The sequence below is a fragment of the Microcaecilia unicolor genome, chromosome 3 (genome assembly GCF_901765095.1).
Source record: "Microcaecilia unicolor chromosome 3, aMicUni1.1, whole genome shotgun sequence".
In the NCBI taxonomy this organism is placed as follows: domain Eukaryota; kingdom Metazoa; phylum Chordata; class Amphibia; order Gymnophiona; family Siphonopidae; genus Microcaecilia; species Microcaecilia unicolor.
In genome coordinates this window covers 23,132,320-23,156,736 of record NC_044033.1, presented here as the reverse complement: position 1 = coordinate 23,156,736, position 24,417 = coordinate 23,132,320, and the positions used below count along the sequence as shown (strand labels likewise).

At 42.0% G+C, this 24,417-nt stretch overlaps 1 protein-coding gene across 4 annotated transcripts in view; it reads right to left on the bottom strand.

The window, feature by feature from the left end:
- Window positions 1–24,417, bottom strand: part of EML4 (EMAP like 4) — a 391,221-nt gene that overhangs the window by 139,647 nt on the left and 227,157 nt on the right. For all 4 annotated transcript variants that reach the window (XM_030195783.1, XM_030195785.1, XM_030195787.1 and 1 more), the window contains exons 2-3: window positions 12,674–12,856; window positions 1,452–1,581 (exon numbers count right to left, since the gene is read on the bottom strand). In XM_030195783.1, coding sequence (XP_030051643.1) covers window positions 1,452–1,581; window positions 12,674–12,856 — 313 coding nt within the window. The remainder of the gene's footprint in view (window positions 1–1,451; window positions 1,582–12,673; window positions 12,857–24,417) is intronic.

Genomic DNA, 24,417 nt, shown 5'->3' with positions numbered 1-24,417 from the left:
TGTAAACAGTATATACACTTTTACCTACAAGGAAATGGTGTGAAATTAGGCCAAAGAACAGAGTTAAATACACCTATGGACTTCATGTTCAAATTCCTACACGTACTATCATATATCTATTTTGTAACTAATTCAAAGCAGTTGTGAAGTACATGGATACAAGAACCTGCATTCTAAAGACAGCAAGACAATAGAAAAAATGTCCTCATTATATATAAAATAATTTCAGCACATTTTAAACTGAAGTACTCTAACCAAATAAGGATTTTGCTTGCCAACCTTCAATGCTCTCAGGACCTGTAATGTAACTTTTGTTTAAAGTTAAGGCAGTAAAGAAAATGAACATGAATGAAGAAAGCTATACAATTAAAAAACAAGCAAAAAATACAAGCTGAGCCTGTGATCACAAAACAGAAAAATTCTAAAGTAATGTCAATTTAATGTTTAATTTTTGTAGTGTCAACTTTTTATTGACTACCCCATCCTTCTATACTTCTGTTCCTTTACAGCAAACTTTCTACGTCTAAATTCTACAGACGACAATAGAAGTGATGTTATAACTTTCATACCTGTATTTCAAATAATACTTTTTTAATTAAACAGGCCAGCAAGCAAAGTGTAAGCAATACGTCTGCTGGACTAATCTAGCACATTTTCAATACCAAAACTCCCTTCATCAGTCATGAACCAAGGGTAACATCATCCAAGCAGCAAATAAACAGCATTATATAACAGCAATGCTTGTTTTAAAGTATTTTAACACTACAAACACATACAGGACCAAATTCTATTTATGGCGCCGAAAATAATGAGCTCTAAGCAGAATTCTATAAATGACGCTCCGAGTTTGGTGCCATTTATAGAACAGCGTGTAGCACTGGGATCCGCTCCCTAACTTTTAGGCGTGAGGATTTACACCAACTGAAACCTCGTACCTAAATTAGGCATGGATCTGCATTTATTCTGTAACACTGCGCATAAATTCTTGGAACAGCCATGACCTGCCCATGACCCTCCCATGGCCACGTACCCTTTTATGATCCATGCACAAGAATTTACACGTGCATCTTTATAGAACAGCGCCTAGCAAGATGCACGTGTAAATTCTAATTATTGCCAATGAGCACCGATAATTATTAGCGTTTAATTATAGGCACTAATTGGCTCGTTGCCCAATTAAATTGTGCGTGCACATTGGGCGCAAGCCCAAATGTGCACACACAATTATATGCGCCATATATAGAATCTATGGGGACAATGTAATTCAACCAGCAGTTTATTTGCAAATGTAGCTCGTTCTTGAGGAAGCAAATATCGGAAAGCTAATCAAACTACTGGGTTAGACCAGTAATTAAAGATAAGCATCTTTTGTTGGTTCCACGGCTTTCCTTTTCATCTACTTGGCAACCACGTTAATTTCCTGGAATTTTTCAGGTATGATAGCTAGATACCTTTTAGCAGCGGATGAAAGCGTATCTTTTCTAGCCACGGACATTGACGAGCTATGGCTTGTCTTCCTGTTCCCAGCACTTCCGTTGGTTATGCAGGACATAGAGAATGCTTCTCGAAGGGCAGACTGACCTAAGGAAGGATAACAAAGATTTCATCAAAACTCTGTTGAAAATTTTTAATTGAAAGGGTGATACGTAGAGGGTTTCCAGCAGCAATAACCTTTGGACTGATGCCAAAACATCTGAACCAGAATGGAGTTGTCGTCTTTGTGTTTAGCGCAGCAAGCCATTAACTTGGAAAGCTAGAGTTCAAATCCCAGTTTCCTCCCCCAAACTCTTTGGAACCTCGGGTAAGTTAAGCTAAATCTCTAATGAATCAGAAAGAAAACAGACTGTAAACCTCCCTGGGAAGGGAAATACCTACTGTACATCCCAACATTTCATGAAGGACATTATGAGAGTACTAGGATGCGTGCATTTTCCTGTCTCACGCCCGCTCTCTGGAACTCATTTCCAGTCAACATACATCTGGAGCCTTTATACTCCAAGGTTAGAGCATTACTACTAATATTACTACTACTACTCATCATTAGTAATGACTTACTTATCTTTGTGGGCCTACAATATACCAGGGACTGACAGTTTCAACACTAGGATATTCTGAAGTTCGAGCTCTCTCTCTCTCTCCCCTTTCTGGATGGCCTCTGTGAGTGTGATTTAATGGCTGCATTTTAGCTTGTTTACCTATGCTCATTCCTAATTCTGTTCTACATCTCATTTTTCAGAAGAACAGAAGAATAGCCAAACTGGGTCAGACCAATAGTCCATGCAGCCCAGTATCCTGTTGCCAACAGCGGCCAATCCAGGTGACAAGTACCTGCCAGAAACCCAAAAAGTAGCAACTTTCCATGCTACCAATCCGAGGGCAAGCACTGGCTTCCTCATGTCTATCTCAATAGCAGCCTATAGACTTTTCTTCTAGCAACTTGCCCAAATCATTTTTAAATCGAGATATACTAAATGCTGTTATTTTTATTGGCATTCCTTCTTTTGTAATGAACATCACCTTGTTATTGTTTAAGGAACAGTGGTATACTAAATCCAATAAACCATAAACTATATCTTACATTTGGAAAGCAAATCTAAAATCCAAATTGTTACAAGAAAAGATTCGTAAATTGGAAGGGGAGCTATACAACAACTATTAAGTTCAAGAGTAGGGATGTAGTTTTCTTACATGCAGCATAGCAATGGGTGTGGAGTTGGTACACCAAACCTTCAGCTCTAACTCCTACTGATATTAGGCTTTAAGGGCTCTGTTTACTAAGCAGCATTATAGGCGCGTTAATGTTTTTAACGCACATTAACCATGTACGTGCCTACAATATCCCTATAGGCACCTACATGGTTAGCGCACGTGCTAAATGTAGACATGCTAAAAACACTAACACGCCTTAGTAAACAGGGCCTTAAATGTTTTGTTCTGGATCTAAAGTACTGGTAAATATAATTATTTATCAGTAGTTCAGATCCAGGCAAAAATGTAAGAATAAAAATGATAAAATTTTCCAAATATGGTAATGTTTTTTGTTTTTTTAAATTTTGAAGTTGGAGTCGGTACATTTTTACTGATTCTGACTCCACAGACCTGATGTACACTGCATCTTTCTTAAATTCAAGTAAAACCAATGTCTACACCAAATTAACATCTACAGGTATTTCAGATTGCCCAAATTCTTGTAACATCACTGTGATCTATAATTATAACACCTTACCCACCCCATCCTCTTCCTGTGAGACTGTCATTGGAGTGCTTTGATGTTTCACTTATATGCACTGTTATTTATCAACATTTGTTTTTTTGTGAACTGAAGGAGGGTTACCTTTGAAAGCTAATCAAAAAATGTATTGTTAGTCCAATAAAAAAGGTATCATCTTATTTTCTTTTCTATGTTTAATTTTATTTCTATTGATAACCCTACTGAAAGACGAGTGTAGAATTTTTCTCAACATTTTTTTTTCATGATTGTTTCTGTTGCACTCTAGTTCAGTGTAATATTTACAAAGTCGACAAAAACAGTGTTTTCAGTACACTTTTATCAATGATAGAATAAAAAAAACCGAGATTCATACTCCACGGATACTCCCAGACCTTACTCCCAGTTTGAGTACATCGTCATAAACAAGTGACAGATTTGCACATTATTAAAAGATAAAAAGAAAATAAATTCACCTAAGGCTGCCATTTATTGGATAACTTGGGTGAATGGGGGTATATTCATGATGAACTATATTAATTCACAGGGGGACAATAAAAACTTTTTGTTATAAAAGCTATCAGGTACAAATCAAAGTAGGGTATACACAAAAAGTAGCACATATGAGTTATCTTATTGGGCAGACTGGATGGACCGTGCAGGTCTTTTTCTGCTGTCATCTACTATGTTACTATGTTACATGATTTATTCCTGTAGCCTCCCATGATTTTGTTTATTATAAAATTACCTTTTTTTTTTTTTTTTAATTCACAGGAGTGAAGTTTGGCCACAAAGTCTGATTTTACAATATATTTGTAGAATAAACTGATTGATGCTAAACTTACGCAGTAGTATTTAGTTTCAATAATTTATTGATGATTTAGCATATTATCAGTGGCAGCAATTTCCACCGATAAGCTGGTTAGTAGTACCTACTGAACAAAGGCAAGGTGGTATTCCATCATCAAAGTTTGAATATTTTCTCCCCTCCCCAACTTAAGCTATTAAACCCCCTCCCAGATGATACACATATTGAATTGTTGAAATAATTTGGCAAACCCTCAAAACATCCAACAGATGACAACCATAGTATGTCAAATTACTCTCCTCCCCCCACATCCGCCATTATACTTTCCATGAATCAGCAGAAGTGAGAGTTATAAATCAATCAAGTTTTACCAATATACAACTGAGCATTTCATGCCTCACCCATTCCACCCCCCTTCTTGTGTTACAACCTTGCAAGTGTGGTATACCGTGAAACAGAGATACACCTGCCCTACTAAGAGAGAGAGCAAACTGCCAACCCCACTTTTTCAATCCACTCCCCATGGCAATTCCCCTCCCTCCCCGACCGCCAACTAACTCCTGTCATATCCATACATTCCCCATCGCGCAATCATTCCCAGCAGTAAAGTCTCACACGGTATCCGGGTGGTAATGCCCTACACGCGCCAAATGCCACTTGGCACGTATCCGATACGCACGGCCAAAAACAAAAATTATTTTTCAGCCGCTTGTATCGGTCGCGCAGCAAAAATGAAATTACCGCAAGAGCAATGCAGTATCTCCATTTTGGAGCACAATGGGTGTGCGTAGACGCTTACGGGGCTTAATAAAAGGGCCCCTAAATCCAAGATAAGAAGGCTAAAGTCTGATAACTGGCAGTAAAGAATTCCAAAGCCTAGTAGCCTGGTAAAGAAAGGAGGCAGTACAGAATCTAAAAAAAACCTAAAATCTTTAACAGAAGAGAAATGTAATATTAGAGAATTTTTTCCTTGTGACCCTCTCAAAGAATTTCAAGAGAAAGAACCAGGCACACCCATTAAAGGGGGGCCGACCACAACCGGGCTGAAGGCCAGCGAAGACAGAAGTGTGGGGGAGGGTACAGGGAGGGCCTAGCTAGAGAGCAGAGGTAGTAGTGGGAGGGAAACAAGGGGTAGCAAGGGGAGGGGGCAGGAAAGAAGGGGAGAAGCAAGGGAGGAGGAGAGAGGAATTTGAACTGCACAGGAAGTCCTTTTGAATTTGGAAGCAGGAGAAGAGCAACGCCCACCCGCCCACCCACTTGAGAGGCAAGATTTGTCGCAGCGAGGCGTTAGACTACAATGTTTACGCACAGCCAGCAATGGGTACACAGCAGCTTGACATATAACAGTTACAAGTTTGGGGTAACTACTGCTGCAGAAAGAGTTGTGTGGAAAATTATCAAGTTGATGCAAATGGTAGGCTTGCATGTGAGCAGCCTTGTTATAAGGAAACAACGTGTATACAGCTTGTCTCCTGGTTTGGGCGGCCGGGAGGCCTAGAACGTCATTTTGTAAATGTGGTAGGTGCCTCCTTCAACGGGAAACAACGTGTATACAACTTGTCTCCTGGCTTGGGCGGCCGGGAGGCCTAGAACATCATTTTGTAAATGTGGTAGGTGCCTCCTTCAACGGGAGACACCAAGTGACGTCGGGTGCTTGGAAAACAGCACAGGGGGCCACAGGGGCTTGGTACGGCTTGGCCTGTGGCCCAGAATATGCAACTACGTGTAGAAGCTGTGTACCCGGGTAGAAATGCATGCTGGCATAATGATTAGTAGAAGATGTAATGTAATTTGTTTAAGTTGTAACAATTTTGATGTTCCTGGCAGCGGCCAAAATAAATCCAATTCTATCGAAGATACGGCTTGTAGTGTGGTATTGAAGGGGGCGGGGGTTGATACGTCTGAGTGTGTGCCGAATGCCCGAGTTGAGCCAAGTAGGGCATATAATTTGTGCTTGCCATTGTAAAATTCTAAAAACAGTATGGATTTTTAAAAGACAGCAAGTGCTAGAGGACCTCAGATGAGATGGACGTGTAGGCCTGGAGCTCCCTCCTAGGCCTTATTAAAATCAAGCTTTTTGGTGTCTTTGGCACAATTTTTTCATGTTCAAAGTTTACATTAACATTTGTGAACATGTCTTCTAACAAGGCACATAAGCAAGAAGCTGAATCATCCTCTTCCACAGGAGCAAAAAGAACAAAATGTGATTTGCCTTCTCCGGAAAAAATGGCACCATACAGGTCTGTCACACATTACTCAGAAGCGCATATAGAGGTACTGAAGGAACAGCACAAACTCACCACAAAGCATTTCGAGACTACTTGCAACTTCAAAAATGACTTATTGGCACTTAAGATTTCAGTTTCTGAATTTCAATCACAATTAGAAGATGTAGAAAAACACTCGGAACAAACTGCCACTGATCTACGCCAGCATGTACAAACCAGGGTTGCTGAGAGACAAAGCTGGGCCTGGAGTAAACACCCCTCCCTCGACCCCAATCCTGTCTCCAGGTCTGCCCTGCTTACTTGTCCTGCTCCTGTCACTGTGCATGGCAAAATTCACCAGGGCTTGGCACTAGCACGGCTTTCCTGTTCCTGTGCACGGCAGCACCACAGAGCAGAGTCCTTCCTTCCTTCCTGCCACGTCTACAGAGGCTGTTTGGACACGGCAAGAAGGAAGTACTCTGACCCATGGCGTTGCTGCACACAGGAACAGAAGAGCTAGCTCTGGGTGGGCCCCCCCTTGGATGCCGGGCCCTGGGGAATTTTGCCCCCTCCCTCCCTTGGCAGCCCTGGTACAAACAACACCAGACAAGCTCCACTCCTTAGAAAAACAAATGGAAGATCTCGCTAACAGGAGCAGAAGAAACAACATAAGAATTCTGGGCTTACTAGAACATGCTGAGGGTTCAGATTTACTTGTGTTTTTAAGTACATAGCTACCCGAAACTTTGCATTTGCCACATGATATCAAACTGGAATTTGAGCACACACACAGATCTACAGGGACGATTAAATCAAATGCAAAGTCTCCACGGCCTATAATAGCAAAGCTGCTTCAATATCCACAGGCACTTTCAATACTCACCACAGCGAGACCAATTCCTTCGATAATATATGAAGGAAGGAAGATCAACATTGTGCCTGATTTGTCTAAAACTCTGTATAGAAAAGAAAGCAGTTTTTGGCCTTGACACCACGGCTTAAGGAAAAAGGAGCGAGATTTGGGCTGCAATATCCAGTGAGAATGATCATCACTTTACACAATACCGCCCATGTTTTTGACTCTCCTGAATCCTTACAATCCTTCCTAGATAAAGAGACTCAGAAGGTAAGGCTGGTTAAGCTCAAGTAAAGGTATGTACTTTTCTCATCAAAAAGCCATATCTCAACACTGCATGTTGCCTGCTGCTGATTGTCAGCCTTTGCATTCAATCTACATAAAAGACTTTCGTCAGTCACACTATTCTCCATTGTGAACTCTGTTACCTGAAACACACATACTGAATGTCTTTAATATTATGCTAATTGCTTAGTAATTACTATAAGAAACTTTATTGCCATAATAACGCTGTTAAGCTATTTGCCTGTTTTGCCCTGTTTACTGCAAAATAATCTTCTTGCTGTTATTTTATTTATTAGGATTTATTTACTGCCTTTTTGAAGGATTTCACTCAAGGCGGTGTACAGTAAGAATAAATCAAACATCAGCAATAGACAATTACAGCAATAAAAATATTCAAATAACAATACAAAGTATGGCGTGGAGGGGCATAATCGAACGCAAACGCCCATGTGTAAGAACGTCCATCTCCGAGAATGGGTCCGTGAAGGGGTGGGCCGAATCGTATTTTCTAAAAAGATGGACGTTTATCTTTAGTTTCGAAAATACGGTTTGTGCCAGGCAAATGCATTGGATGTGGGTGTTTTTGAGATGTGGGCGTTTGATTGAGCTGGGCGTTTTCGTTTTTCAGCGATAATCGAAACCGACGCGTCCCAGCTCAAAAACGACCAAATCCAAGGCTTTGGGTCATGGGAGGGGCCAGGATTCGTAGTGCACTGGTCCCCCTCACATGCCAGGACACCAACCGGGCACCCTAGGGGGCACTTTTAAAAAACAGGAAAAAACATTAAATTACCTCCCAGGTGCATAGCTCCTTTACCTTGGGTGCTGAGACCCCCAAATCCCCCCCAAAACCCACTCCCCACAACTCAACACCATTACCATAGCACTTAATGGTGAAGGGGGGCACCTACATGTGGGTACAGTGGGTTTTGGGGGGGGGGGGGGGTAGAGGGCTCCCATTTACCACCGCAAGTGGTAAAGGTAGGGGGGATGGGCCTGGGTCTGCTTCCCTGAAGTGCACTGCATTACCCACTAAAACTGCTCCAGGGACAGGACTTGTTGCTGCTGTATAACCTTGGCACAGCAGTTCACACCGTAAGACTAATCTCGCTGAAAACGTCCTTTATTTCAATAACCGCGTTTACTCACAGTTAACTGCAGATCAGAGGTTGGTTGTGCCCCACTGGCAACGAGTCTCCATGGTACTAAGATTAGCAGTAGGTCAGAGCTGGCAGAATGGTGTACAATGCCCTCTTTCAGCAACATTCAAGGTAAGAACTAAGTTCTGTAACGTGGCTAACACATGAAAGGGATCTAAAACGGACTTACAAAAATGGCCACTACCTCGTGGACTACCAGAAACTCTGACCCAGTAAGCAGAGGGAAAAGCACCATGGGAGAACAGCCTACCAACTACCAACATCATGAGACTGTAACACAAGCTAGTGAAATCATGGAGCCCAATACCCTACACCCACCACAATGCAATGCTGATGTGACCCTGCAGTGCACCCGAGAGCCACATCTGACCCAGGGAAAGGCTGTGAGAGATCGCACACATTCTGCTGTCATGGAGGTGGGTACGGAATTTGAGGGTGGCATAGAGGCTGGGAAATAAGGTTTTTGCAAGTGGGTTTTTTTTGGTGGGAGGGGGTTAGTGATCACTGAGGGAGTCAGGGGAGGTGATTCCCGATTCACTCCGGTGGTCATCTGGTCATTTAGGGCACTTTTTTGGGACCTATTCGTGAGAAAAAAGGGTCCAAAAAAAGTGTCCTAAATTCTCGCAAAAAATGCCTTTCTTTTTTCCATTATTGGCCAAGCGCACCCATCTCTGCTCGGCCGATAACCATGCCCCAGTCCCGCCATCACTACGCCTCCGACACACCCCCATCAACTTTATTCATTCCCGCGACGGAGTGCAGTTGAAGACGACCAAAATCGGCTTTCGATTATACCGATTTGGCCGCCCACGGGAAACGGACGCCCATCTCCCGAACATGGGCGTTTTTCTCCTTTCAAAAATAAGCAGGATAGTATACTATTTACAATGTCAACACAATACGTAATAGAACATTTTAATTGACTAGGGTATAAGCAAAGATGGAACATATAGACAGGTATGGGGCCCTTTTACTAAGGCGCACCCAAAAGTGGCCTGTGCTAATGTAGGCGTGTGTTTTGGATGTATGCTGGTCCATTTCCTGAACGTGCCTGGATAAAAAGGGGATTTTTTTAATGTGCCTGAAAATGGACGTGCGACAAAATGAAAACCAGCACGATTCCATTTTCGGCCTGAGACCATAACGCCACATTGACTTAGCCGTAAGGTCTCATGCACTAACCAGCCGTTAAGCATGCAGCGCGCGCCAACTGCCAATTACTAAGGGTCCCACAGTAGAATATAAAAAATATTTTCTATCACATGTTTTGAATATATACTCTATGCAGTACTATATCATTAGTTGTTAGACAACACCATTAAGTTCTAAGTTTAAAAAAAGGAAAGTGTCTAGGGGATCTCTGTTGCCTGCAGTTCGCTTCTGTTTTTCTCATGCACCCAACTACCAACCAGAAGGCTGAGCTCTTTGCTCTTGGTGCCTTTCTTTTTCTCTTTCCATAGCCTCCCACAGATCAATCCAGAGACTTATGGGTTGTGCCCCTCTACCAGCAGGTGGAGATAGAGAGAACCTCCAAGGTTTGCTTTATGTGGACCTGTGCAGCCAGCTGAAGCTAAGTATTCTCTCTATCTAGCAGGTGGAGGGACATCTCTGTGTAGCTGTGGTTTGATCTGGCTACTGGTGTCCTTTGGGCCTAGTTTAGCACAGTCAGGGGTTGAGTGGCTGTTTGTAGCTTCTGGTGTACACCTGGTGGTGCCAGGTCCCTCTCAGTCTCTCCCTACCCTTCCTCCGTCGACCGGGGCTGTGGGCCTGATTGGGTGTTGTCTTTCTCTCCTGACTAAAAAAAAAAAAGTTAAGCGTCTCTTTAAGAGACTTTGTTTTTGTTTAATCATACCAAGGAGCTAGACGGGCTGCCGAGTCTGTTTGAGGGGCAGGCATTTGTGGAGCATGTCAGTGCCTTCTGAGGTGGCTAAATGCTGCTTCCGGTGTGGGGGCCGGAGAGCAGCGTCGGGGGAGTGAGAGTCGTGCCGCCGTCAGCCCACAGCGGGTGGTCAGCGTGATGGGGGTACCGCTCAGGCGTCCGGTGAGTCGGAAGCGTAGGGGATAGTTTCGGCAGTTTCCTCGGGGCAGTTAGTGCAGCGCGCGCCATTTTTTCCTCTCATGCGCAACCAGTTCCGCACGTGGCGGTTGACAGACAGGAGGCACAGCGCGCTTCTGTGGCACAGGATCCGATGGAGGAAAGCAATTTAGAGGGAGCAGGGGAGTCCCTTTCAGTTCCTTTTTCCCCGGATTTTGTTTTATTAATGCACAATGCCTTTCTTCTGAAGAAGTCAGGAGCTTCTCTTCAGGCAACCCCATCTCTTCCTCAGTAAATGCAGCCTCTCAATCTTTCCTGCCAAAACGTCCCCGGGTGGAGATTTTGGATCCTGAGGAGCTATCTGACACAGATGGCCCGGTTTTGTCTCCGGGCTCTCCCTCAGAATCACTGGATTTGGCAGATGAGGTCACCCTGCCTTTTGAGGAGGGGGGTGAACTGACGGCTGCCCGCCTTTTCGCAGAGAAGAGCTTCCCTCCCTGATTATTAGGGCTTTTGAGGTTTTGGCCATTTCACCCCCTGAATCGTTTAGGGGGAACAGGTCCGGTGCCCTCTATTATGTCTGGCACCAAATGCCCACCTCGTTCCTTTCATGTGCATGAGGCCATGAAAATCCTTATTTTGGCGCGGTGGGATACGCCGGACAGTGGGCATAAGGTTGCTTAGAGCTATGTCGTATCTTTACGCGCTGCCTGCTGCTGACAGACTTGCTGAAGGTTCTTACGGTGGATTCATTAATCACAACGGTCACTAAGAAAACCACTCTCCCAATGTCTAGTACAGCACAACCTTACTCCTGATGGCTACAGTTTAAACAGCTGTACCAAGCAGCAAAGGACTTGCTGTGTTCACTGCACGACCGACCCAGACTTGTTTGTACTGATTGCATAAAGCATTAGACAAGGATGTTTGAGTCCTGATGAGACATAAGACAAATGGTATACCGCTGAATTTATATGTGCAATTGATGGCTGCCTGCCTCCTTCGCAAACATGACAGCATAGCAAGAATCTGAGTCTGGGCCAATTATCTGTCAACGCCTTCATGACATCTGGCAGGGGATAATTTTAAAAAGCTTTAGTAACCACAACCTGATCTTTTCTTTGATTTTTAAGATTTTTTTTTTTAATGTCAATAGGCACATACTAATACATTTGCCACCAGATTCTATAAATGGTGACTAAAGTCGTGCATATAAATTTGGCAGTGCAGCCAAAATGTGCCAGCAACTTAATTAACAAGTCAATCAGTGCTGATAATTGGCCAATAACAAGCAATTATTGGCACTAATTAGAATTTACGCATGCAATTTTTTAAGCATATCATGTAAAGTGGTGAGAGTAAATTCTAATGTGTGGATCTCAAAAGGGGGCGTGGGCATGGGAGAGCAATGAGCAGCTTATGGGTGTCCCTACAAATTACATGCGCTATTATAGAATATGCCCGATCCGCGCCCAAGTTGGATGCAGGCATTTACACCAGGTTTTACTTGGCGTAAATGGTCATTTCTAAATTTAGTCGCAGGTCCGGCTATTACGTGTATTCTAGAAACAACGCTTAATATTAGGCGTGGTTTATAGACTAGATCTAAGCGTGTTATTTTTTCTGCGCCATATACAGAGTCTGGTCTTTACAGGGTAATTCTACAACCGGCAGATGACCAAAGGTAAATGGGGGTGCTAAAGGCCAATAGCGCCAGACTAGCCCTCTTCTTTTTCCCCACCCCATTTCAGGCCACGCCATCAGGCAGCCTGGGCTGTCACCGTCAGTCCTGGGGTCCAGTTGACCCCCCACAATGGGTAATCCCCGGAGCACCCACAAATAACAAAAATACCTTGGTGGTAAAGTGTGACCCTGGTCCTCTGGTCCCTTGTTCCTCCACCCCCCCCCCCCCCCCGACCCCTTAACCCAACCTCCTCCCCAGTACCTCAAGCATTGGAGGAGGAGGGACTAGTACATTTTGCATTTCCGATGACACTTTACACAGATTCCATATTACTTATGTAGGATGCAGTAGTACAATAACTTGACACAGAACAGACCCCAAAGTTATCACTCTGACATAATAAACAAACATTTGAGGTTAGCATTAGTACCTTTACTAGGTGCTGTTTTCCTCACAGTGGCTACATGGTCTTCGGAGATAGCAAGACGTCTAAGTACATCGGCCAAAGCTGCTTTGAGCACCGTGATCTCATCTTCCTGCTGCTGTACTCGCAGCTCAAGAGCTGAAAGACGGTCCTGGACATCAGAAGTACTTGTGGCAGAGATACTATCATCTGTTTAAAAAAAAAACATATATGGACAAAAGTTAGCATGGTTTGGTATTTATTGTATCGTCTACCTCGATATGAAGTAGAAGCCATCCAAATACAAAGATTTGTAAAATTGCAAAATATGATTTAAAAATGGTACCGCAAGACAGTCAAAATTATGAGGCTATCAAATGTTAACTTTGAAAACTAGAATAAGGAAAATTCCATTCTTTGAATGTGTCATGTTGTCCTGTTCATAAGGCGTGCCAAAAAATGGCTTGTGCTGGTGTAGGTGCGTGTATTGGACGTGCACAGGTCCGTTTTTCAGCGCACCTGCAAAAAAGGTCCTTTTTTGTGGCCGAAAATGGCAGAATTAAAACGAGATCGCATCCATTTTGGGCCTGAGACTTTACCGCCACCCTCTGACTTAGCGGTAACGTCTCACGCGTTAACCGGGCGGTAATTGTCAGCGTATGTACACTGACGATTACTGCCCGGTTAGCACTGCGCAGTAGAAAATAGAAATAACTGCTCTTTAAACCAGTTCCCAAACCTGTCCTGGGGGAACCCCAGCCATCCATGTTTTCAGATATCGTAAATGAATATGCATGAGATAGATTTGCATACCAAGGAGGCAGTGCATGCAATCTTATGAACATTCATTGTGGATATCCTGAAAACCTGACTGGTTGGGATTCCCCCAGGGCAGGTTTGGGAATCATCGCTTTAGATAAGTTGAACAGGACAACATGACTTTCAAAGATGTGAATTTTCCTTATTCTAGTTTTGAAACATTTGATATCCTCAAAAGTTTGAGTGTCTTGCAGTACCATTTTTAAATCATAATTTGTACTACATGTTTCAAACAGTTCAAATACTTCTTTTACATTTTTAAGCTTGAGAACTCGTAAAACAGAAAACAACTATGAGCAAGACAGACATTAAGGCGCTCATTTTCAAAGCATATAGACTTACAAAGTTACGTGGAGGTATATTTTCAAAGCATTTGGACTTACAAAGTTTCATAGTAACCTATGGAACTTTGTAAGTCTATGTGCTTTGAAAATGAGCCTCCACATGTGGCAACTCCTATTTAAGTATTTCTGTTGCTTAGTTGTCTTAACCTTCGGGGTTTTTTTTAATGTTTTCATCACTACAATATGTGCCAGAAGGAAAAAAAATGTGTTCCAGCACTTGGCCCAATATGGGGAGAGCTGAAAATAAATGCAATGTGGACATATCCGAAAACCTCTGTGGCTACACAGAAACACATCAGTTTTAAAACAGTTTTAAAGCCATAAAAAGAGAAAGCATTTGCATATTCTCTTATATCACATTGGCTCCTGAATATATCCTGGAAGGTCATAAGTACATATGAACATAAGTATTGCCATACTGGGACAGACCGAATGTCCATCAATCACAGCATCCTTTTTCCTACAGTGGCCAATCCAGGTCACAAGTACCTGGCAAGATCACCAAAAAGTACAATACATTTTATGCTGCCTATCCTAGAAATAGTGGATTTTCCCCAAGTTCATTTTAATAATGGTCTACGGACTTGCAAACCTTTTTTAAAGAGGAGTGGAGGAGTAGCCTAGTGGTTGCTACTATTTGAGATTCTAGATGGAATGTTGCTAGTGGAGGAGTAGCCTAGTGGTTAGTGCAGTGGGCTTTGATCCTGGGGAACTGAGTTCGATTCCCACCGCAGCTCCTTGTAAAGTCAAATACCTTATTTGAAACGTATTAATCCGCAAACGAACCTTTTCCGGAGATGCGAAGGCGGTAGAACGAGAGGACATGAAATGAGATTGAAGGGGGGGCAGACTCAAGAAAAATGTCAGGAAGTATTTTTTCACGGAGAGAGTAGTGGATGCTTGGAATGCCCTCCCGCGGGAGGTGGTGGAAATGAAAACGTTAATGGAATTCAAACATGCGTGGGATAAACATAAAGGAATCCTGTTCAGAAGGAATGGATCCTAAGGAGCTTAGCCGAGATTGGGTGGCAGAGCCGGTTGCGGGAGGCGGGGATGGTGCTGGGCAGACTTATACGGTCTGTTTCAGAGCTGGTGGTGGGAGGCGGGGCTGGTGGTTGGGAGGCGGGGATAGTGCTGGGCAGACTTATATGGTCTGTGCCCTGAAAAGGACAGGTACAAATCAAGGTAAGGTACAGTGGGGGAAATAAGTATTTGATCCCTTGCTGATTTTGTAAGTTTGCCCACTGACAAAGACATGAGCAGCCCATAATTGAAGGGTAGGTTATTGGTAACAGTGAGAGATAGCACATCACAAATTAAATCCGGAAAATCACATTGTGGAAAGTATATGAATTTATTTGCATTCTGCAGAGGGAAATAAGTATTTAATCCCTCTGGCAAACAAGACCTAATACTTGGTGGCAAAACCCTTGTTGGCAAGCACAGCGGTCAGACGTCTTCTGTAGTTGATGATGAGGTTTGCACACATGTCAGGAGGAATTTTGGTCCACTCCTCTTTGCAGATCATCTCTAAATCATTAAGAGTTCTGGGCTGTCGCTTGGCAACTCGCAGCTTCAGCTCCCTCCATAAATTTTCAATGGGATTAAGGTCTGGTGACTGGCTAGGCCACTCCATGACCCTAATGTGCTTCTTCCTGAGCCACTCCTTTGTTGCCTTGGCTGTATGTTTTGGGTCATTGTCGTGCTGGAAGATCCAGCCACTACCCATTTTTAAGGCCCTGGCGGAGGGAAGGAGGTTGTCACTCAGAATTGTACGGTACATGGCCCCATCCATTCTCCCATTGATGCGGTGAAGTAGTCCTGTGCCCTAAGCAGAGAAACACCCCCAAAACATAATATTTCCACCTCCATGCTTGACAGTGGGGACGGTGTTCTTTAGGTCATAGGCAGCATTTCTCTTCCTCCAAACACGGCGAGTTGAGTTCATGCCAAAGAGCTCAAGTTTTGTCTCATCTGACCACAGCACCTTCTCCCAATCACTCTCGGCATCATCCAGGTGTTCACTGGCAAACTTCAGACGGGCCGTCACATGTGCCTTCCGGAGCAGGGGGACCTTGCGGGCACTGCAGGATTGCAATCCGTTATGTCGTAATGTGTTACCAATGGTTTTCGTGGTGACAGTGGTCCCAGCTGCCTTGAGATCATTGACAAGTTCCCCCCTTGTAGTTGTAGGCTGATTTCTAACCTTCCTCATGATCAAGGATACCCCACGAGGTGAGATTTTGCGTGGAGCCCCAGATCTTTGTCGATTGACAGTCATTTTGTACTTCTTCCATTTTCTTACTATGGCACCAACAGTTGTCTCCTTCTTGCCCAGCGTCTTACTGATGGTTTTGTAGCCCATTCCAGCCTTGTGCAGGTGTATGATCTTGTCCCTGACATCCTTAGACAGCTCCTTGCTCTTGGCCATTTTGTAGAGGTTAGAGTCTGACTGATTCACTGAGTCTGTGGACAGGTGTCTTTCATACAGGTGACCATTGCCGACAGCTGTCTGTCATGCAGGTAACGAGTTGATTTGGAGCATCTACCTGGTCTGTAGGGGCCAGATCTCTTACTGGTTGGTGGGGGATCAAATACTTATTTCCCTCTGCAGAATGCAAATAAATTCATATACTTTCCACAATGTGATTTTCCGGATTTAATTTGTGATGTGCTATCTCTCACTGTTACCAATAACCTACCCTTCAATTATGGGCTGCTCATGTCTTTGTCAGTGGGCAAACTTACAAAATCAGCAAGGGATCAAATACTTATTTCCCCCACTGTATACACAATAAGTAGCACATATGAGTTTATCTTACTGGGCAGACTGGATGGATCGTGCAGGTGTTTTTCTGCCGTCATCTACTATGTTACAACGGTTTATTTCAATAGCATTTTTTAAATGCTGCTGTTATGTAGCTTGAAATAAGTTTCAAGAACTTGAAACTTGTACTACTCAAGATTTTTTTATATACATATTGTACATTCAACTTCCTTTGCTGTCTGGCCTGTTCAAGGATGTTCTGCACATTTGCTGAGATTTACTAACCTTATACTACAAAGTAACACACATAGAGGGACCATTATGAGTGATTATGTATGGGATCTGCTAGCTGTTTGAGCCCCAGGCTTGTTAGAGGGGCCAAACAAAAACATAAAGGAGATATTTTTGGGTGCTGGGTACTTGTGTGAGCACCAGTGTTATCTATTGAAATAAGACTGTTTGGGGGACAGGGGATTTTTGAGGACTTTCCCTCATACCTAAAGACTGAATCATAGCCTGTTGCCTGAGTAAAACTTTGAACAGAAGGAAGAGGCATCAAGTTTAAGCAAAAGAAGACCAAATGTTTGCCAAGAAGTAATAGGAACTGCCACAAAGAAGCTTGTTTGTATAAAGCTCCCCCTGGTCCTTGGTTGGATTTATTTTTCTTTTCTACTGAGAACAATACACAGCAAATGAATCAGAAACCTAAATATTGCAAAAAGTCTACAGGTGGCTGCCATGCTGCGTGTAATGCTTGGACTATATGCTTTTATTTCACTCTGAATTAAAAGGGAGTTCAAAATACTGACCCTGGAAAGTGGAAATTACCGTACACTGTGGACTTCTCTACTTACTAGAGTTCTTCTTACTTCCTGCCGAGAGGTGCTACATCACACAACCCATGATGCAAGCATATAGAATGTAAAGTCTAGGATCAAGTAGGCTCTGTGGTACTGTATCAGGAATAGAGAGACTAGATGGGCCACACAATTCTTATTTACTGAACTTTCTATTTATATCCAGTTACGCTCAAGGTGATTAACAAAATCATAACAATCCAACAGCAGCCAGCAAACTAGGTTAAAAAAAATCTAAACATATAATAAAGCACGTATAAGTTACCATCATTAAAAATTAGCAAAATTACAATGACTGAAACAATAAACGGTTATTAGCAATGAATAAGGCCTAATCTGTGTTTCTATATAATCACAATGGCAGCTTAAAAAAAGGCTCCTTTCTCAATATTCTGCACTCTTTACTAAGGATATACATTAAGCTGGGAAAATGCAGAGTTAAGAAACACAACTGGCTCAAACTCAGAAATAGTCACATCACTTCTACTTTTAAGAGGACAGTGGCTCGCTGGAAATTCCCAAGGGTAAAAAATGAGGGGCCTTCAGTTTTCACCTTTGAACTCCCAGTACATCCTAGTACATAAGTATTGCCACACTGGGACAGATCAAAGGTCCATCAAGCCCAGCATCCTATTTCCAACAGTGGCCAATCCAGGTCACAAATACCCAGCAAGAACCCCAAAATGTTCAATACATTTTATGCTGCTTATCCCAGAAATAAGCAGTGGATTTTCTCCAAGTCATTTTAATAATGGTCTATGGACTTTTCCTTTATTATGGGCAGGTGGACGGTATCACTAGAACAATATGCAATCAATATTTACACAATTATTCCCTGAAATTCTCATAAAAGCATGAACCTGTGAAAAATACTTGCTCTGCTTTTGCACTCATTAAAGAGAAGGACATCTGAACAGATATTCTTATCATTGATCAGGTTTTGTGACATTCAAAAATCTATCCATTCACCACGGAATATGGAACAGTCTTCTTCCAGTACTGTGCCCCTATGTCTCAAGTACATACATGTTAAATAGCAATAAAATGTTTTATATTCTGCACCATTAAACAGAACCACCCACATTCATCCTCTTTGTACAGCTACTAGCACAGCACACATCCTGAATTCTAAGAACGTTTTGCATTCATATAATGTTTTTTTTATCTAATTCTAAGAACTGCTAAAGAAAATTCAGGAAGCATAGCTGCTATAAAAGTCAACATGATACTAAATTCTCCGGGTTACGGCACCCTTTTTACTCTAGTTTCAGAAACAGTTACTGGTGTGAAAGACAGTTCTGTGCCCTTTTCAGTCACGCTGCATGTTGGGAGTTATACTAGATATTATTATTACATTTGTACCCCGCGCTTTCCCACATAATGCAGGCTCAATGCGGTTTACATAGTAATTTGAAATACAAAGTTAATAGAATTTTAATAAAACAGTAGTAAAACAATGTAAAGTTGGGCTTAGTAGTGTATGATAAGTTGAGCTACATAATATATGACTAGGATAAAAGAGGGTAGACAGGATAGGATAGTGTAATTTGGGAGAAAGGGTAAGGAGGGATAAAATTAAGGAGAGAAGGAAAGAGAAGGATGGCGAATAAGTCTGACCAATTAAGTAGAAAGGGAGAGCTAAAAAGACTAAGGCTCATTTTCAAAGCACTTAGACTTACAAAGTTAAAATAGTAGCCTATGGAACTTTGTAAGCCTATGTGCTTTCAAAATGCGCCACACATAACAGGCCTTATATACCGTGTCTAAAAAAAATAGCTCTGAATGGTTTACAGTAAAAATTAATCTAAAGCATAACATAAAAATTACAAAAAAACATCAAAACAAAATAAAATTAAATCTATTGAAAAGTTTTTATATGAGGAAGAGAGTCTCACTTGACTTTTTCTATGTACACACAAAACGCTCTACACCCTAACTTTTCCCTAAACATGTGAGGTCCCACCCCTGGGAGAGAGGTAATTATTTTTGACTTTTAGAATTTGAGAATCTATCAAGGTAGCTACTGAAACTGTTCTGCCCTAATAGTCAGGCATTCTCATCTCTCCGCGAGTTTAAAGATAGCAATATTCACATTCTTACATGGCTTATTACTAACTGGAAAAAAAATCAAAATAATGACCCACTAAATTCCAGAAATATACTTCTGATGGATATTCATTTACAGGAAGAAAAAGCCTCAAAGAACTCCAGACCAACTCATCTATAGAAATTAAAATGATCACAAAGATCTACTCTTCATCATCGGCTTAAAAACCTTCCTAGTCCATTTATCCACACGTTTATCCTCCACTCCACTAGGGAGTGGAGGAGTGGCCTAGTGGCTAGGGTGGTGGACTTTGGTCCTGGGGAACTGAGGAACTGAGTTTGATTCCCACTTCAGGCACAGGCAGCTCCTTGTGACTCTGGACAAGTCACTTAACCCCCCATTGCCCCAGGCACAAATAAGTACCTGTATACAATATGTAAGCCGCATTGAACCTGCCATGAGTGGGAAAGCGCGGGGTACAAATGTAACAAAAAAAAAATTTGTAGAACTTTTTAGAACTTATTAAATATATCTTCCGTTTGCTGCTGTATAACTGTTGAATCACACTATCTATGGGCGACGCTTACTTAATTGTGAGCCCTCCTGGGACAGAGAAATATCCAGAGTACCTGAATGTAACTCACCTTGAGCTATTACTGAAAAAGGTGTGAGCAAATCTAAATAAATAAATAATTACATACTTGTTCGTACTCCCGGTGGTCTGGGGAATTGAGGAGTTACAAGAGTGGTAGCTCATGAAGTTGACTGTTTCCAGTTTTTGAGCACTGGATGCTGTTTTATGCTGGGAGTACTAAAAAGTATGCATTGCGTTGTCCATAGACGGTGTGATTCAACAGTTTTAAGCTCTATAGATCAGTTGATCTAGAGCTCGTTGAGGCTTTTCCTTCCTTTAAATGAATATCTATCGTAAGTGTATTTCTGGAATTTAATGGGTCATTATATTATAATGAAATTTAGAAAAATGCTTACAAGAATAAACGGTAACAATTAGAATAAGCAATTTGAAAGAACATGTCTATCACCATAACCTGGGTCTCCATCAGTTTCTCTCTCATACCCCTATACCCCCCCCTTCATCTAGTCTGTCTCTCTCTTATATCCCCCCCCCCGCCACAGCCTTCACCGAGCTTCTGTGTGTGTGTCTCTTTCTCATACCTCCCCACAGCTTTCATTCAGTCTCTCTCTCTCCCACACCCCTCATATCTGTCTCTCTTGTGGCACCCTCCAACCTTCCCCCAGTCTCTCTCATGGCTCCCTCCAGCCTTTCCCCAGTCTCTCTTGCCCCTTCCAGCCTTCCCCCAGGCTCTCTCATGAGCCTCACTGCCTCAGACTGCTTCTCCTCACCCTGCGTGGCGACTGGCCTCTACATATACTTGAGCAACGCAGTGCAGGAAGTTGGGGAAGTCTCACGGTTTCAAGTCCCACGAGACTTCCCAAACACCGTGCAATGCATGGCTCAATTATATGCAGAGCCCAATCGCTAAGCAGGGTGAGAGAATGAATTTTGAGGCAGTGCTGAGGAAGGAAAAATATATATCAGAGGTATGAAATCCAAGGTGCCAGGATGAAATTTCTAGGCACCATGGCTGCCTGGCGCCTCAGATTTGTCGAGCCCTGTTTTAAGATATGAGCAATGATGATGAACGTGGACAAAGATATCATTCAACTGAGAGTATTGTTGAGAAAATAATCTAATTTTTGCCATTTACAAATACATTTACAGTTGGGAGATGATTTGATGACAATAATGCTTTCATATTTTCTATATAATAGCGCAGCCATTGATAAACCCAGTTATCACAGTGGTTTTCTATTTCAAGATTAAGGATAGAGGGAATCTCAGAGAGACTTGCCAAGGAATCCATCGTCCACCATTTCAAGATACTAGAGACCTGAGTAAACTTTGATTTTAGCATTCACAAGCTACAAATAGACAAACATTTCTTTTAAACTCATCCTTCACACCTTGGTTAAAAAGTCAAGCTCCAGAGCTACTCAGCCAAAGCTACAAATTCATAATAATTACAATGACGTGTCCTTTCGCCCGGGTCAAGACCTCATAAGTTTAGGAAAAAGTTTGAGTGTGGGGCATTTTGTTCTTGAGGAGAGACCCACAAAATGTGTTTATGCAAGAGAAATCAGCGCTCCTTGATTGAACGCACAGTCCTTGAGTTAAGGCTGGTCCAGGCTGTGATAAGAAGTGAAAATGTACAGCAAAGGAACAGGTAAGCTGCCTTGCAGATGCTTTCTACTGATGCAGACTTCAAGAGAGCTCTCACAGAAGCATGACTCTGGATAATGTGTAATTATGTTAGCTAGGGAAATACTTGCTTATAACAGAATTGAATACATTATGCTAGTGAATGTTTTCCAAAGGAGCTGCAAATCTGGTAGAACTCAAGAGAAGAAAAACTACAAAGACTTTGATGGACACTGCTTTTTAAGCAGTGAGAACTCTTTTACATGCTGGGGTGTGGAGCATTTCCTTGCACTGATACTCAGGTGGCTTAGGATAGAAAGTAGGTAAACTTGTCTCCTTATTAATGAGGAAAGGTATTACTGTCTTTGCTAGGAATAAAATGACAGAACCACAAATATCTAGAAAATTCACACTCTAGAGAGGCAAAAGTGGTATGATAAATCTTATAAATAACCAGCCTTTAATGTCTATTACTGAGCAGTAACACTTTGAATGGAAGCTTTGGTTAAAGAAAAATCCTCATTCTTGCCACAATGGACTTTGTAATTTTGATGTCTTATGAGGTTGTTTTGGGGGTTTTTTTTCTTCATTTCACTAATGCCACAGTGGGAAGTCACAGTATTAATCAATTAAGTCAACTTTCTGAACTTTGTAATTGCCAACATAAATCTAGCAAAAGCACTGCCAAACAGGAACTGTAATGTCGGAACTGGTGATGACTCATTGGTAGAAGTACAACTAAAAACCTGATATGATTTAGTGCTTAGCAGCTGGTATTTGAACACTCTTCCGCTGCAATTAATGATAGAGTACTAAGCCATCTTAAGATGTTCTACATAACTTATGAGGGACTCGCCCTCAACACTGATCATAAACTTTATAGCTTCCATGAACTATTTTCTTTTGTATACATGTAAACTCTGCATCCAAAGTGGCCCAGGTTTACAAAAAAATAAAAATAAATCAAAGGATTTCAGAAACGTAATCACCAACCCTTTAACACAAATGCAGAGCACATAGGCTGTTAAAGCAGTAGTAAATCTTGATGTCAATCATGTCAGCAGGACCGGCTGAAACACAAGGCAATATCAGGCAGTTGTCTAGGGTAGCAGCTGGGGGGGGGGGGGGGGGGGGGGGGGGAGAAAAGAGCAGCTGTAGTAAAAGCCAAATAGATCCTGACAGCCAGGCAAACTCAAACGGCTATCAATGTGTACTTTTACCTGCAGTAGGAATGAGTAATATTTAAACAGTCTACTTACTTGGATAAATTACCTTTTGGAAATTGGGCTGTGTGTCTGTCTGTCTTAAGGTTCACCTAGAGTGTCCAATATTCTTGAACTAGCCCTGCCTAATGATGTGTTAAGAAGGGGATGGAGCCAACCACATAGAAAAAAAGCAATTATCTATCTGATGTTGAAGAAACCACTATTTGATTCCATCTAACTACAGACCAATTTCCAAGTTATCATTTCTTTTTAAACTATCATAAAAAAAATAGTGTAGTCTCAGGTTCCCTTTCTTACCCTGTGACAAATATTGTATAACAGGCAAGAGGCCTTAGGTCACCTTCAGGTAGGTAGGCCCAAAGATTTGGAATCGTCTTCCCTGCTTTTAAGAAGTTACTTAAGACTTATTTTTTTTTTATGAAGTCTTTTCTGTTGACTCATAAGCTATTCTTTCGCGAGTTAAGCTGGCTTGGCTTATGGGGGATTCTGGGCTGGGGCCTGGAGTCATGGTATCAGACATCAGAATTTTTTTTTCTTTTCACTTTCCTTTTCTATATGATCATGAAATTGGAGCTCTTTTCTGTTATTGTGTGTACTTATTATTTATTATGTACTCTGCTCTGACGGATTTGTTTCCTTGGGCGGTTAATCAAATGTAATAAACCCGGAACCTGAAACCTTCAGGTATGAGTTGTGGTTTGGGGGCAGTAAATTCTTCTCTGCCTGGACTCAGGGTTTGGAGATCCATGCTGGCTCCAGAGTGTACAAATATGATCCTTACATACAACTGCTTTATGAACTCTATAGGCAACCACACGCATCCCAAGTTATGGCGGATAACAAGCACAATTCAACAACTTTGACTTTAGCTTACACAAGCTACAGAGAGACAAATATTTCATTTAAACTCATCCTTTCTTCACAGCTTGGTTAAAACTCAAGCTCCAGAGCTGCTCAGCTAAAGCTGCAAATCCATATCATCTCTGGAGCTTATGCAAAACAATGTGCACATGCGTATAAGAGGAAAGGAAAAGCTTTGCTGATCTCTACTGGTGTTATTTACGCAATCAATACTTTCACTGCTGGGTTTACTAAGTATGTATCTGAATATACTTATTGTTATGTACCTCTTTACCTGCATGTCTAAATAGCCCTATCCTTGTATACAAGTTCTTTAGGTAAATCTGTACAGTTTAAAAGTGCCTTCTGGTAAAGTTTCTGTTTACTCAGTTCTCGGTTATCCTGGAAAAGTAGATGATGGATTCCTTTGCAACTCTCTGAGATCCCTTCTGTCCTTAATCTTGAAATAGAAAGCTACTAGGATGATAGCTAGACTTGTCAACGGCTGCAGGCAAAAATGTCTGTTCTTCCGAGCTTTGTTGAGTTTCAAATCTATGGGCTAGACCCCTGGGGCTCAGGGGCTGCAGGACCTGATTTATGCCCTGTATTCCTTTCTGAAGCCAATTCTCAACTGCCACTTTCTTGTCGTA